The 14,641-nt window shown below is 47.4% G+C and overlaps 1 protein-coding gene across 5 annotated transcripts in view; it reads right to left on the minus strand.

Moving 5' to 3' along the window:
• GRID2IP (Grid2 interacting protein) overlaps positions 1-14,641 on the minus strand; it is a 110,400-nt gene that overhangs the window by 33,233 nt on the left and 62,526 nt on the right. For all 5 annotated transcript variants that reach the window (XM_050968555.1, XM_050968553.1, XM_050968554.1 and 2 more), the window contains 4 exons: positions 11,848-12,102; positions 7,652-7,737; positions 7,257-7,326; positions 4,806-4,900 (listed from right to left, as the gene is read on the minus strand). In XM_050968555.1, coding sequence (XP_050824512.1) covers positions 4,806-4,900; positions 7,257-7,326; positions 7,652-7,737; positions 11,848-12,102 — 506 coding nt within the window. The remainder of the gene's footprint in view (positions 1-4,805; positions 4,901-7,256; positions 7,327-7,651; positions 7,738-11,847; positions 12,103-14,641) is intronic.

Here is a 14,641-nt window from a genome sequence, read left to right on the forward strand (position 1 = left end):
CATCGTTACTCCCGACGCGAGGGTACGGGCAGCTGAGTCTGCAGCATCCAAAGAGGCTTGCAAGGACGTGCGTGCGACCTTCTTGCCTTCATCCAAGATGGCCGTAAACTCTTGGCGAGCGTCTTGTGGCAGCAGCTCCTTGAATTTGTCTGCTGCCACCCAGAAGTTGAAGGCGTATCTGCTCAGCAGGGCTTGCTGGTTGGAGACCCTGAGCTGCAGCGCCCCAGCCGAGTACACCTTACGGCCGAGGAGGTCCATCCGCCTGGCCTCTCTGGATTTGGGGGCTGGAGCCTCCTGGCCATGACGCTCCTTATCGTTCACTGATTGAACCACCAGGGAACACGGAGTCGGGTGCACATGGAGGTACTCGTAGCCCTTAGAAGGAGCCATGTACTTCCTCTCGACGCCCTTCGCAGTAGGAGGGATGGAGGCCGGAGACTGCCAGATGGTGTTGGCGTTGGCCTGGATGGTTCGTATGAAGGGTAGGGCGACCCTGGTGGGAGCATCTGCTGAGAGGATGGTGACAATTGGATCCTCTATCTCCGAGACCTCCTCGGCTTGCAGACTCAGATTTTGAGATACTCGCCTGAGGAGGTCTTGGTGCGCCCTGAGATCCAGCGGGGGGGGGGCTGTTGGAGGAGGTACCAGCCACCGCTTCATCCGGGGAGGAGGATGAGGAGACCCCCGGCAAGAGAGTGTCTAACGGCGGGTCTCCTTCGGCCCTCGCCTCTGCCTCAGGAGCCAAAGCGGAGTCTTGTTGCTTGGACCCTTCCTCCCCATCCGGGGAGGGAGGGGGCGAGACAACGAGGCTTCAGGCGCCCTGCGCTCCGCAGTCGCCGGCCTAGCAGGGAGCTGTTGGGGGCCCTGGGCCTGATGGTATGCCCAGGGTGTCCAGAATCCCCATTGCTGCGGGCCTTGGTCTTGCTGTGGCGGATCGCTGAACAGTGCCGCCTGCCGGTCGGTGCCCAGCGCATACCCGCTGTCCGTTTGGGAAGATACGGACGGCTGTCTAGAGGGCCATGGCGGGGCTGACCCTGGTTGGTAAGGGTCTGCGCGGGTCGGCACGGACGATCGTCTCGGTGCCGGGGACCGGTGCCGGGAGTCATATCGGTGCCGGGATCGGGACCGGGACCGGGTTCTGTCACGGTGCCGGGATCTGGACCGGTACCGGGCGCCGCTTCGGTGCCGGGATCGGGACCTGCCACCAGCTCGGTGCCGGGAGGTCGACCGGGACCGGGACCTGCCACCAGCTCGGTGCCGGGAGGTCGACCGGTGCGGCGAGTAACGTCGGGACCGGCTCCTGGAATCGCGGTGCCGGTATCGGCGGCTGGAGTCCGACCGCGATCGTCTTGATGTCGACCGGTGCCGCGAGTGCGACCGGTACCGCTGAGGGGAGCGGTGCCGGGACTGCGAGCGGCAGCGGGATCTGGAGCGACCGTGGCGTCGGGACCTGGATCGTGAACGTGAGTCCCGAGACGGTGCCGACATCATGGGCTTGCCTCTGGACACGACCCGCACCGGAGGTACCGGGGGTGGCAGCTGAGTGGGCTCAGTCAGTGCTATGAGGTCCCGAGCCGAGGTGAAGGTCTCCGGTGTGGATGGGACCACTATCTCAACCCCAGATCTCATGGGGGAGCTTGGCGGCACCGGACTCGACGGACCCGCCGGGCCCGGAGTCGACGGTGCCGGCGGCGCCGCGGCCGATGTTGAGGCCGGGCGCTCCAGTCGGGTCTGCCTGGCTGGAGTAGCAGACTTCGACTGCCTTGGCTCTGTCCCCGGTGCCGGAGAAGGTCGGTGCCGGGGAGTCTTCTCGGTGCCGGTGCGATCCGGTGCCGGCGCTGAGATCACGGCCTGCGAAGCCGCCGGGTCAAGTGCCGCCTCCATAAGGAGAGTTCAGAGTCTTTGATCCCTCTCCTTCTTTGTCCTTGGCTTAAAAGCCTTGCAAATGCGGCACTTGTCTGATCTGTGCGATTCCCCCAGGCACTTCAGGCACGCGTCGTGGGGATCGCTGGTAGGCATGGGCTTCTTGCAGGCCGCACACTGCTTGAAGCCCGGCGAACCAGGCATGAGCCCGGTGCCGGGTGCCGGGAAGGGCTAAGCCCCCGGCAAAGAACTATTTACAACTTACTTATACTTAACTACTACTATCTACACTTAACAATCTAATTAACAACTACAATAGTACTAGAGATAAACGATAGATAACGAGGAGAGCTAGGGACGTGGAGGACAGCTATGCCGCGCTCCACAGTTCCAACGACCGACACGGCGGTAAGAAGGAACTGAGGAGCGGGCGGGCCGGCAGGGATATATATTGGGCGCCATGGCGGCGCCACTCCAGGGGGCGACCTGCCGGCCCACTGGAGTTGCTAGGGTAAAAAGTTTCCGACGAACGTGCACGCGCGGCGCGCACACCTAACTGGAATGGATGTGAGCAATCACTCGAAGAAGAACTGGTTCAATCTCTGTGTCTCTGATCCCTGTATACCTGCAGCTTCGATTTTCCAGGCATTCTGGACTCTGTGTTTTTATCAGTAGGAAGGACTCTGATAAGGCCAGATCAGTGAGGTAATGCAGAGTGTGTGAATTATGAGTGGAAACCCACCAAGGCCAGTATTAAAGGGAATGTGTAAGGGAGCATATGTGCATCTTTGACTCAAAACAAACAGATGTAACAGACTAATTTAAAAAACACTTCAGCCGCTGAAAAGCAATGTGGTGAACAGGGTACTTTAGCTCGTCAGAAGAAGATACTCTGGCTGAATCACAGCTTATCGTTAACCTTGCCATTCTCAAATGTGCTGAATCAATATAAACAGAATAAACTATCATGGAGCTTCTATTGTTTCAATAGGCCTGAAATTTAATCAGTACAAAAAGAGACTTTTAGACCTTTCTCTGCTCTTTTGGACATGGTTTACATCCCCTCATGAGTCATATTTTCTAAAGTGAAGGATTCTTTTTAAGAATAGCAAATATATACAAAATCATATACTTTCTTTTTCTATAAACCTTCTGCTGAGAATCTCAAAGCACTTTACAGATCTTAATGTACTTAGCCCTTGCAACATCCTCTTTGAGTGCACTATTTCAAATGTTATACTTGGGTACACTGAGGCACAAAGAGGTCATTACTTTGCCACAGGCACGCTGTACTAGTCCTACCACTGAAGTACAGACACCTCTGGAGTGGGACACAGCAACTGTTTAACAGCGCACAGCAATACTACACAACCGTTTGAGACAGGAAATAAAGAAAATTGTATCAAACAGAATCTAGAGAGGGAATTTAGGGCTGCAAACTGTAATTACCCAAGTAGGCATTTGGCAAGGCACCAGAACTAAAAACCAGATACCTTTTTTTTTAGAGGAAGGATGGTCCAGTGGTTAGTGCACAAGCCTAGGCATTCCAGGTTCAATTCCCTGCTCTGCCACAAACTTTCTGTGTGACCTTGGACAAGTCACTTAGCCTCTTTGTGCCTCAGTTCTCCATCTGTTGATAATAACACTGCCCTCCCTCATCGGGGTGCTAGGAGAATAAATCCAGTAAAGACTGTGAAGTGCATTGGGATCTACTGATGCAAAGCACTATGTAAGAAATAGGTATTATTTATTATTATTATTATTCAATATTATGTAGCCAGGATTCCAGTTTTCCTTCTCATCCAAAAGACAGCACCTTCAGCAGCACCGAGCCTCTAACACTTGGCTCCAGAATGGATTCAGCAGTGAGGGAAAGGGAACAGTGCCATTCATGGAATCCCAGTAGTATCTCCTGGGGCTAGGAGTTCCTTGGCAGCATTCCAACAAAATACTGACCGAGCCTCCCCTTACTTGGCTTAGGAAAGGACTTAGGGCTTGTCTACCCTGCGCCAAAGTAGAGATGATGGGCGTGTGAACTGCAGAACACGCCACAGTGCTGTGCTCTAACTGACCCAAGTGCATGCTGCTGGCATGAACTAAAACGTATCTAGGTCAAGTTACTGTACTCCTGTTTGAAAGAGGGCTACGTTAATGCACCTTTTAGTTTACACCAGCAGCAGCCACACAGGGCAGTTAGAGCGTAACATTTCAATGCACTCTGTAATTACACACCCTTCCCTCACCCCACTCCCCATAGTCCTCATTGCAGTGCAGTGTAGACATAGCTTCAGTCACCTATACATTGTGGGCGAGCTCTCCTCTCCGCTGCACTGAAGTCAATGGAGTTGCTCTGGTGAAACACTAGAATTTGCCCCATATGTTCCGATGACTCTGACATTCTCACCAACGAGTTCACAAGTTGCACAGGTTAAATTATTCATGAACACAGCAGAGTTTCATTAAATAAGATGTATAAAATTACATATTCAACAACGTATGCACGGGTGTGTTCATTTAGTCACATACGCAGCACAGGCGTTGAATGCAGGTCATTCTAAAAGGCCAGCCCAGAAAACTAACAGCAGTACGGTGATCCCTTGGATAGCTGTGTCGGGCTGAGACCAAGCTTGCTTCCTCAAGACTGGCAGCAGCAAATCTGACCACAGAGGAAGAATGCTCAACCGTTGTGGGAGGAACTATCTTTCCTCGTTGTCTAGTGACTCTCCGGCTAATGCAGGAGCAGTGTCAGGCTCAAGCCAATATGCGAAATTTGCTGGAGAGCATAGGAGAAACCCAGCAGATTCCTCCACCAGGTTTAGTGGTTTGAAGGATAGTTATCTCCACCCCACCGCCAGCCCCACCATGCACTGACATGGCAAATTCAAGAGTAAACTCCAGGTTTTCCGTTCTACTTGTTGTGCATTTCTCTTTAGCAATCTTACCAAATGGAAAATGGACCATCCCTTCTTCCACAACCAGGGTAGGCATTGCCCCACTGCCCTGCAGCATGGACACCACCTTATCATGGGAGCAATTCCTGCAGATCCAGACAAAGAGAACCCACATAAATAACACTTTCAGAGTCTACACTGCACCCACCATTTGTGACATGGACATTTCTGAAGTCTCCTAAGGATGAAAAGGGTTGACAAGAAAAGTAGGATTCATCTAACAGGAACATAACCAGTCTGGGAGGGACACCCAAACAAAGGCATAATGGCAGGAGTTTGGCAGCTGCACCCCTTGGTATAAAATGGAGAAGATCACAGCTGCTTTCATCTTTTTGACTGAGACTATAAGTTCAGCATGCTGCTCAGACCGAGGTAGAGTACTCTAGCTATAGTCTCCCTGGGCTGCAGCTCTGCATTAGAGATGTAGGAGCAAATTCTGCTTCTGGTGATCTATCCCACACAGAACAGAATCTAGCTTGCAGGCAGCAGTGGATCTCATTGTAGAACATTTGTGGGATGTTCTCGGCCATGCCTGCAGCATGGAATAACTACGGAGCAAGTATATGGAGGAAGTCAAGGAGTCTATTGTGGCTAATGATGCAGGCACTTCTGCAGCGCATGCTGACAGACTCCTTAGCTGATCTTTCCATATAACATGATACACTTTCACAGAGCCTTGTCTCCCTCTTCTCTTTCTACATAAAGAGAAGATCCAAAGTGAGGGCGAAAACACGTTTTTCCTGCTGATGGTACAGCCATTTTGGATAAAGTACAAGCAGACCCGAGACATTGTTTGCCAAAATGCAGGATCAGAGGGTAATCTACAAATAGTCTCATCCATTTTCTGGGGATGCTGCTTCAGCCAAAAGTTTGCTGGATCAGCTGAAAATCGAGAACTCAGGAACCAGCCAAAGCAGCATTAGATGTTTAACCTTTAAATATGAATCACTCTTTTACCATGCAGACTGTTCTAGCACTTCACTTCTGCTTATTCTACAGTAAGATTTAGCCCTAGAATAAATGCTACTGTCATTGTGTAATGAGACACAGAGCGAGCCAAGATTTGGTGGGGTTGGACAGTTGTGTTTTTTTTAATCCTTGTTTGTGCAAATAGTAGGTGGAGAAAAGTAGTTCTGGATGGAAATACTATGGTCTGTGTAGTTTCATGCTCAGGAACCTGTTCAGGGGTGATTCATGGTTTGGTTTGTACTTGCCTCTTCCACACTACATAACACACAGAACTTAACTGACATTGATTCGAGTCAGAGATTCCAGGATTGTTATATTTAAGAGCTGTATTGTTTATATTATTTCATGTAATATGCATGGCTATTGGCAGAATGATCTGTAAATAAATGAAGGGAATGGAAGATAAAAGTCTGGAATACCAATCTTACAGAAATGATAATATTAAAATAAAACATTTGCATGAGGCAGGATCACTGCAGAGACATCTATGCCTGCTTATATATGTTATACACACACCCCTCTTGCACAAAAGCACCTCACACCCTACCTAAGTAGCCACTTAGTGCACACATAGGCACTGACTCCGTGGGTGCTCTGGGGCTGGAGCACCCACGGAAAAAAATTGGTGGGTGCTCAGCACCCACCGGCAGCTCCTCATGGCCCCGCCCCACCTCCCTGCTCCAGCTCACCTCTGCCTCCTTCGTGCACGCGCCACTGCATCCTGCCTCTCCCCCCTCTCCCTCCCAGTGCTTGCACCGTGAAACAGCTGTTTCGTGGGGCAGGGAGGGAGGGGGGAGGACGGGGAATGCGGCGTGCTGGGGGAAAAGGCGGGGCCAGAGTGGGTATTTGGGGAAGGGATCCAGTAGGGGAAGAGAGGGGGTTGAAATGGGGGCAGGGCCGGGGCGGGCATGGGGTGGAGTCAGGGTGGGGCCAGCGGCGGGGGCGGGCACAGTCACCCACCGATGCCAGAGAAAGTTGGCGCCTATGAGTGCACATACCTACTATATCCTTCCTCACAAACTTGCACAGCTCTCATGTTCATGAACACAGTTGTGCCTGGCTATTTCACACTATCTTGGGTTCTCATAAAAATGGCCACACTGGGTCAGATCAATGGTCTATCTAGCTCACTATCCTGTCTTCCAACAGTGTTCAGTACCAGATGCTTCAGAGGGAATGAACAGAACAGAGCACTTACTGAATGAGCCATCCCCTGCCATCTAGTCCCAGCTGTCTGGTTGCATCCATGACTATCCTGGCAAATAGTCGTTGATGGATAATTCCTCTATGAACTTATCTTTTTTTAATCCAGTTATACTTTTGGCCTTCACAACATCCCCCAGCAATGAGTTCCACAAGTTGACTGTGTGTTGTGTGAAGAAGTACTTCCTTATGTTTGTTTTAAGCTTGCTACACATTAAGCACATCATTTAAGTTATTTTGAAGAGACAGTTTTAACAGCTAGCATCTCACCTCATATCCAGCCCATTGAGAAATAAAATTCGGTCTCCAGCTTTGAGAGCAGCCTTCTCAGCTGGGCTGCCTAAATATAGGAGGAAATGAAATGTGTCATTTAGCTGTACGGATCTTTTAGTGTGGGATGCATTAAGGGTGCTGACAAAGTAACATGCCGATTGTGGATATGGTTACAGGGGACCTCTGCTTAGAGGGAAGTTAGTCTATTGGAAGAATGACTTCACTAGAAAATGCCCAATTCATAAAGATACTCTGGGGGAAAGCAGCTTGACAGCATCAAAGGGACGAGAGTTTATGTTAAAGAAATAAAAACAAATAAAGTTTCTGGCAGCCATTCAGACTAGATCTTGGTGTAAAGCTCAATGTCACCTGGTAACGTCAAGTTCCCTTACCAGGCAGAATGGACTCAATCCACACGGGGGCATGTCCACGTAACGTGAAGCCAAAGCTTTTGCTGCCTTTGTAAACTCGAACGGTTCTGCAGGTGGAAAATCAAAACCCAACAAGGAATTAAATCAAAACCCAACAAGCTTTTGGTTTCTGTTTCATATTCCCTTCCTGCATCATGGCACGTTTTGGACCTTTTTCACACGGGATTTCACTAACACTGAGTTGGGTGCCCCCTATTTTAGGTGGATAAAAAATTGATGATTTTTTTAATAAAAAATTCAGATTTTTTAAAATTTAAATATTAGTTTTTTGTTTAAATTAAATGCAGGTTTATTTTTTAAACGTAACCCTATTTAAAATTGCCAACCAATGTTAAAGCCTAAACTTATAATCTATTAAAATCATTACAATGAAATACAGAACAATAATACTAAACCCTACATGTTTGCTGCCAAATTTTAAAGAAAATTCCACTGACTCACTGACTAAGCACCTGAACTAGAGTTTGTTGAAGTGCTAAACCAGCTTGGATGGTGGCATGTAAGAGAAGAATTCACATCACTCTGGGATCCCCCAGGCTTGCTAATTCCCATGATACCCCTGGGTAACACGTTTCCTCACAATGAAAAGCACTTGAAAGAGCTGTAGGATAGATGCTCTGCATCTCTCCCCAGGCAGAGCCAATTCAAATATGTCCTGGGCCCTCTGCAGATCATCTGATTGCCCAGTCCCCATCTCCCACATAATCATTCACCTCCTTCTCCAGCTCCCCCTGCACCGGAGAAGCAAGCTGGAGACAGAAAGGAGCTGTAGTCTGAACTGGAGGAGACGGCAGTGGCTAGGAGGAAAACTTTAATTATAGGCAATTTCAGACGGAGAGCAAGCAGTGACAGCAGCTGGGAGACCCTGGCGATGGAGCACACAATGAGTCAAGAAAGGAAGTCTGCCAGCCATACCTCAGAGGTCCCCACTCCTCCATCCTCAGGTTGTCAGTGAGAGGGCCTATGCCAGGACCCTGCGGTGCTTGTTGCTCTACAAATACCTCAACTAATTAGCTAGCTACAGAGCATCTCCAGAAAGTTCTGGAACACAGCACTCTCAGGTGTCAGTGAACAGCACAGCTTGCCCACTCACTCCTTACACAGGGGTGTCTCACTCTGGGGTCCCCTCCCACTGCAGGTTTTATAGCAGCCCAAAAACAGCACCGCCCTAGCTCTTCGAGTGCTTTTGGACTCAACTGCCTCAACTAGGGCATCTAGAAATTAAGGCTCACCAAATCATTGGCCACTTGAGAAAATGTTGAGCATCATTCCCAATCCTGCTCCCATTGAAATCAAGGGCAAGTCAGTTGCTGAAATATAGGCAGGGAATGATTTATATCAAAGTGATTTAAATCTTTGATTTTAATCATGCTTTAAATCAGCAATCAGAAAATCTTGATTTAAATAATCAGTTTTAATGCTGTTTTGCATTTGTATCTTTTAGTTAGTTTCCTAAAGAAAGGTTGATTTTCATTGGTTGGTAACCATTAAAACATGTTGATTTACTACCAAATACAACCTTTACACTAACATTGGTGCTTCTTTTCGCTAATCAGGAGGGTACACTATATATTTACACATTTAAACAATTATATAGCTTAACATACATTCAGATTAATTTTTACATTAGAAAATGGTAAATGATGGATTTCTTATTTACCAAATTATTAATTTTTTATTTGCAATTTGTGTCAAATTCTATTTGATGGAAATTCAAATGCAATTTAAAGTCATATAAACAATATTAATTTTTTTTTATTAACTACAACTACTTTAAATATGCTGGTCACATAAAAAAATCAAAAGTTGATCAACATATGTTTTGCATGTAAAACTAACTGATTTATTATACAAAGGAAGTATTATCTCTAGTTAGTACATTAAATTGATTGTTTCTGGTCACCATGTCCTTCAACGTTTTAGAACTAGTAGATCTCACCCTCTCTCACCTAGTTTTTAGTCACAGAATGGAAGAGGAAAACAAGCTTTCCTTCTTTTTCAATACCCAGTTGGTTTAACTTTGAATGAACTAGTACTTGAACTGAACTAGTTAAATAAACTGAAATGAAGAAAATATCCTCTCTGCAGCTGCAGAACAGGCAAGCGCTGGCCCTGGGAGACACATGATTAAGCCATCTATTCTGGAGCCACAAAAGCGGTCTTTAATACCAACTGAAACTTTCTGGAAGCTAAAGCTAAGTGTGCATTAACATGAGAGCTTTTGGCACAGAGCAGATGGGCTACTGAGGAGAGAGGAAGGGACGTCAGCAGCAGCAAGAGCTGCTCAGGTCTTGGAAGGAGAGTCAGAACACCCACTTCTGCTCTCCTTCGGAAATTTCCTTTCTAAGCAATTAATTAACAAACAGTTTAGCAGAAATACTATATTCTTAACATGAAGACACACAGACATGGTCACCTGAGGATGCAAACAATAGGGGGGAAGAATTACTTGAGATGATACTAAGACTAATTGAGCAAGGAAAATTTGGAGTGAGCATTAAAAAAATATCTTCCCCTCAGGAGGTTTGTTAGACTGTGGAATTGTCTCAAGGACGTGATGGAAGCCCCTCACTTGGACCACTTAAGACTAGACTGGATTCAGCTCTAGAAAGCTTGTTATAAAGCCTGATCTTGTGCTGGCAGGGAGATGGACTCCATGGAGTTTTGATTAGTTCCATTTCTGGCTTCTGTGCACCAAACTCCGCCGTGACTTCTATGAAGGCGTACCTGGTGTAAATCGGGGCAGAATTTAGTTTGCTAATTCTGTGAAATACAACAAGGGTGCAATAGCACGGGATAATCTGTGTTATAACCCCCCCTTGGGAGGTACCAAGGCATCACCCTCATTCCACCCTGCCTGCAACATTCTCTTTGTACTTAGGCAATCCTAATCCCGTGGCTCCCACAGACAGGGGAGCATGGGGCTTTTCATGCTTTTGTGTTAAGATGAGACAGTTTTTTATTGAAAACGCTGAATGGGCTGAACTGGCCCAGCACTCTGGTGTTACTATGGCACATCTAATTACAGTTAGCACAAGCCTGAGATTTGAACTCAATTCCTCGCTCTAGCCTGGCAGGGACTAGGAGTGCCATGGTGGTGACTTGCTGGGACCCAGAGACACAGTAGTTTGTGTCAATCTGTAGACACTTCTGGACACTTCAGACATAGCGTTCGTAAGCTCTGGAGAGAGCCACATCCAGCCCTGCTCAACCTGGGGGATGTCCAATCACTGTAATGTAGATAAAGAGGGGAGTCAAAGTAACTCAAGAGAGGAGACTCAGGACTATGAGAGAAGTGTGGGAGGCTCCTCTACACCAGGGGAAGGAATGGCCTGGTCCCAACTCATGGGGAATCCTGTCTGCAAAGGGATTTGTTCTGTGCTTGTGCCCATCAGTAAGATGCTGGTAAGCGTGTAAGCAATTTAAGCGTCTCATGATGGCTTTACAGTCAGTCCCGTAGGAGGATTCACCAGCTGTGATGACAATGAAAAAAAGAAGCCAGCACATTCTTTTGTGGAGTATGAAATGAGATCAGAGGGGAAAGGAAGGAAACACATGTCCTACTAGTCACTGTGGAATGGTTCAAAAAGGCTCCTTGAGGCCTCCAAGCATGCTGAGGTCTAGCCACATGAGGCCATGGAAATGGGTGTTTCACACCTTTCATCCCTTCCCCCAATTTCTGCTACAGCTTCTAGTGGCCTCGCACAGATGGTGCTGAGGAGTTCCCAGGATCATACAATCCAGCATATGCTCTGAGAAACTGAACAGGCACCTGCATCGCATCAGACCTGGGCCGTGCAGGAAGGAATTCCACAACCCCTAGCAGAGCACGCCCTCTTTTCCAGAAGGAATTCATTGAAACAACTTTAGAAAACCAACTGAAATGAGAGGATCTACCAGGAAATGGGCCTGCGCTGTGACGTGGAGCCCAAACTTTCTCAGAGTTCAAAGTGGAGATGGTTTAAAAAAGGCCACAATTCAGTCTCATTTCTATACTAAATTTACTTGCTATGAGCCACCAAAGTCCTGTTTTTTCTTTCTTCCCTTCTTCCCATGTCTCTCCCCATTACAGTGCACCTGTTCCTTCACAATAACCAAGCTTTGTTATACTAAAGACCAACCAGCTTTGCATTTGAAGATTAAAGGAAGTATGTTACCTGCGGGCAGCCCCTGATCCCACACCACTGGTGACCAGAGAAGTTGTCTTCCGCAAACCCTTGCTGGCTTCCTCATGGCTCCGAGGCACTGAGCTTGCCCTGGTCGACACTAGCAGCCGCTCCTGGTGGTCTTCGCTGCGGCTGCGCCTCAGCCGGTTGGTGTGGTGCTCGCTCTTTGACCGGCAGAGTTTGCTGATCAGGCTCTGGGACACCACCTCATCAAAGCGCTGCCGGTGTTTCTTTGGAATGAAGATCCTGGCAAACATGACAGAGGAGGCAAATCAGAAGAGGAGCAAAGCCAGCAGAGTCCCAGTTGTGGTGGCAGGGCTCTGGGTTCAGCGGCACCTATGGAAAAGTTCAAAGTGGCCTCCAGTAGCACTAAACCCCACTGCAATATAAATCCATCAGCTTTCCAAACAGCAACTCATGCAAGAATACAGGACCACACCCAGTGGGCAAGATTATCACATCTTTGGCTAAATCACCTGCTGGATATTTTTGTAGGATTCTGTTGCAAAGTCCTCCCCACAACTCCTTACAGCTTCAGTCAATCCTGAAAAGGTTCTAATGCTTCTCTCTATAAAGCGGCTGTAATTTGGGAGCAAGGGCTGTGAAAACAAGAGGGATTTCTTCTAGCAGAGATGGATTTAAACAACTCTATTAACCCCACCATATGCCTAGTTTCTGAATCTTCTTCAGCTGCCAGTCCCTCTCTTCTCGTAATGACAAGGTTCAATTCGAATCCCAAGTTAAATACTTGCCCCACTCCAGGTAACTTCCCAAGCAGCCAGGAATGAGGGGGGAAGAGTCTTGCCCCTGTAATGTCTGTTCTGTTGCAGCCCAACAGGTTCTGTTTCTGTGGGTTCTGCTAGTTCAAAACTCCTTTGATGTTTTTCCCCTGCAGTATCTGGAAACCGCTATGGTATTTGCCATGTATATGAAGTATCGTGGCTCTATAGCATGTGTCGTAGCAAAAAGGATTTTTAAAGTTGATCAACCAGATGATATTTCATAGGAACTATGTTCTAACAGCAAAAGCAGGATGAGATCATCTGCCTTCCTCCAGGCATTCTCTGTATTACTGATATTCAGGTGTACAAATACCCCCACACTAACGTCTATGCACATTGAGGATGCCAAGTTACCACCTCCAGACATTTACTGTTTTTTTATTGGGACAATCTGCCACCCAGAATTTTGATATCTATCTCCTCTCACCCAACTTTCCTGCAATAGTACCTTAACACACACCAACGCTCCTACTCTTCTGTATTTGAGCTTACCTTTTGGCTATGGGGGCGGAAGATATTGTCATCTTTCTTACTCTTGGAAGATGCTCTGATATTAGGGTGATGGGTGCCAGTATAATAATAATAGATAGGAAGAAAGAGATTACCAAGAACTGAAACGCAGAAAGGAGAGACGCGCTAACCAGGCAGCCTTTAAACTCAGACCCTGTCTATCACATTAGCAGCAGCATTTGATAAATAGAAAATGCAAAGTGATTTTCTTTAACAATTTCTCTCTCTCCAGCATACTGAATCTTAAGGGAGGACCGTGGAATCAGCGTGTATCTCTTCCTGCTTGTGCCCTTTGCCAGCACCAATCAGCGGAGCATCATGCCTTCTGCTGCTCACTGCGCTGAATAGGTGATCTGGACCTCATGGCTTCACCCTGTATCCTGACTTGAGTTTTCTCTTTCTAGTCTTCTCTTTGTCTTTCCATAAGGAACTGTGGCTTCCTAGCTAACATCAGTCATCGGCATAAACCCAGATCTAAACTCTGTTCTGACTTTCACCTCCTGCAACCTCAGCCCAGGATCTGATAAGCAGAGTGCAGCACACAGTACAGAGAGCTCTACTATTGGGGTCATTTTGGCTGAAATCAATTTCCTCAGAGAGGCTTCAGCTAAAAGATTTGTGTACAACAGAGGCAAACCTTCTTCTCTTTGTTACAGTAGGTTCAGTGCCTCGAAGAACATAACTCGGTCTGATAAATATTATACACCTCTACCCCGATATAACCCTGTCCTCGGGAGCCAAAAAATCTTACTGTGTTATAGGTGAAACCACGTTATATCGAACTTGCTTTGATCCACCAGAGTGTGCAGTCGTGCCCCCCAGGAGCGCTGCTTTACCGCGTTATATCCGAATTCATGTTATATCGGGTCACGTTATATCGGGGTAGAGGTATATATGCTTTCTGTCTTCATTTGTCTGGCAAGCTGAAAAATACCAGGATCTACCAGCAAACACAGAATTCTCCTTGGAAAAAACAGATTCATTCATGTTTTGAGCATATGAGAAAATGAGTTACAAAAACTCTAAAGCCTTAAGCTTCCTTCTGCCTCTGCACGTCCCTTCTCTCCCAGTTTATTCCAGGTGAATCAGCGACTCTCATGGAACTGATTAGCATGTTTCCACTAGGAGATCAGTAAACAATCTGAAGGGTACAAAGAGGAGGAGCAGGCTCCCATGGTTAACAATGACTGCCTGGCTAACTCCCCCAGAGCCTTAGCTTTCCAGTATAGACCAGTTCACATAGAAGACTGGTCTCCATTCAGTTTCTGAGCTTTTTTTTTTTTGCCAATAATTGGCTCTTTATTATTCATTTTGGGCCAAGTTCTTACTTCAGTTACATGCAGGCAGCCCCACTGGGCTTGCCCATTTATACTGCGTTGTGCGGTGCCGGAGCCCATGGGGTTGTACCATCGAAGGCATGCACATCAGATAGCCAGAGGCCTCACTTTCTTGGATAAAGCTTCAGGCTTCGGCTCCTGGGACTCATGGAAATG

The sequence above is a fragment of the Gopherus flavomarginatus genome, chromosome 9 (assembly GCF_025201925.1).
Source record: "Gopherus flavomarginatus isolate rGopFla2 chromosome 9, rGopFla2.mat.asm, whole genome shotgun sequence".
Taxonomy (NCBI): domain Eukaryota; kingdom Metazoa; phylum Chordata; order Testudines; family Testudinidae; genus Gopherus; species Gopherus flavomarginatus.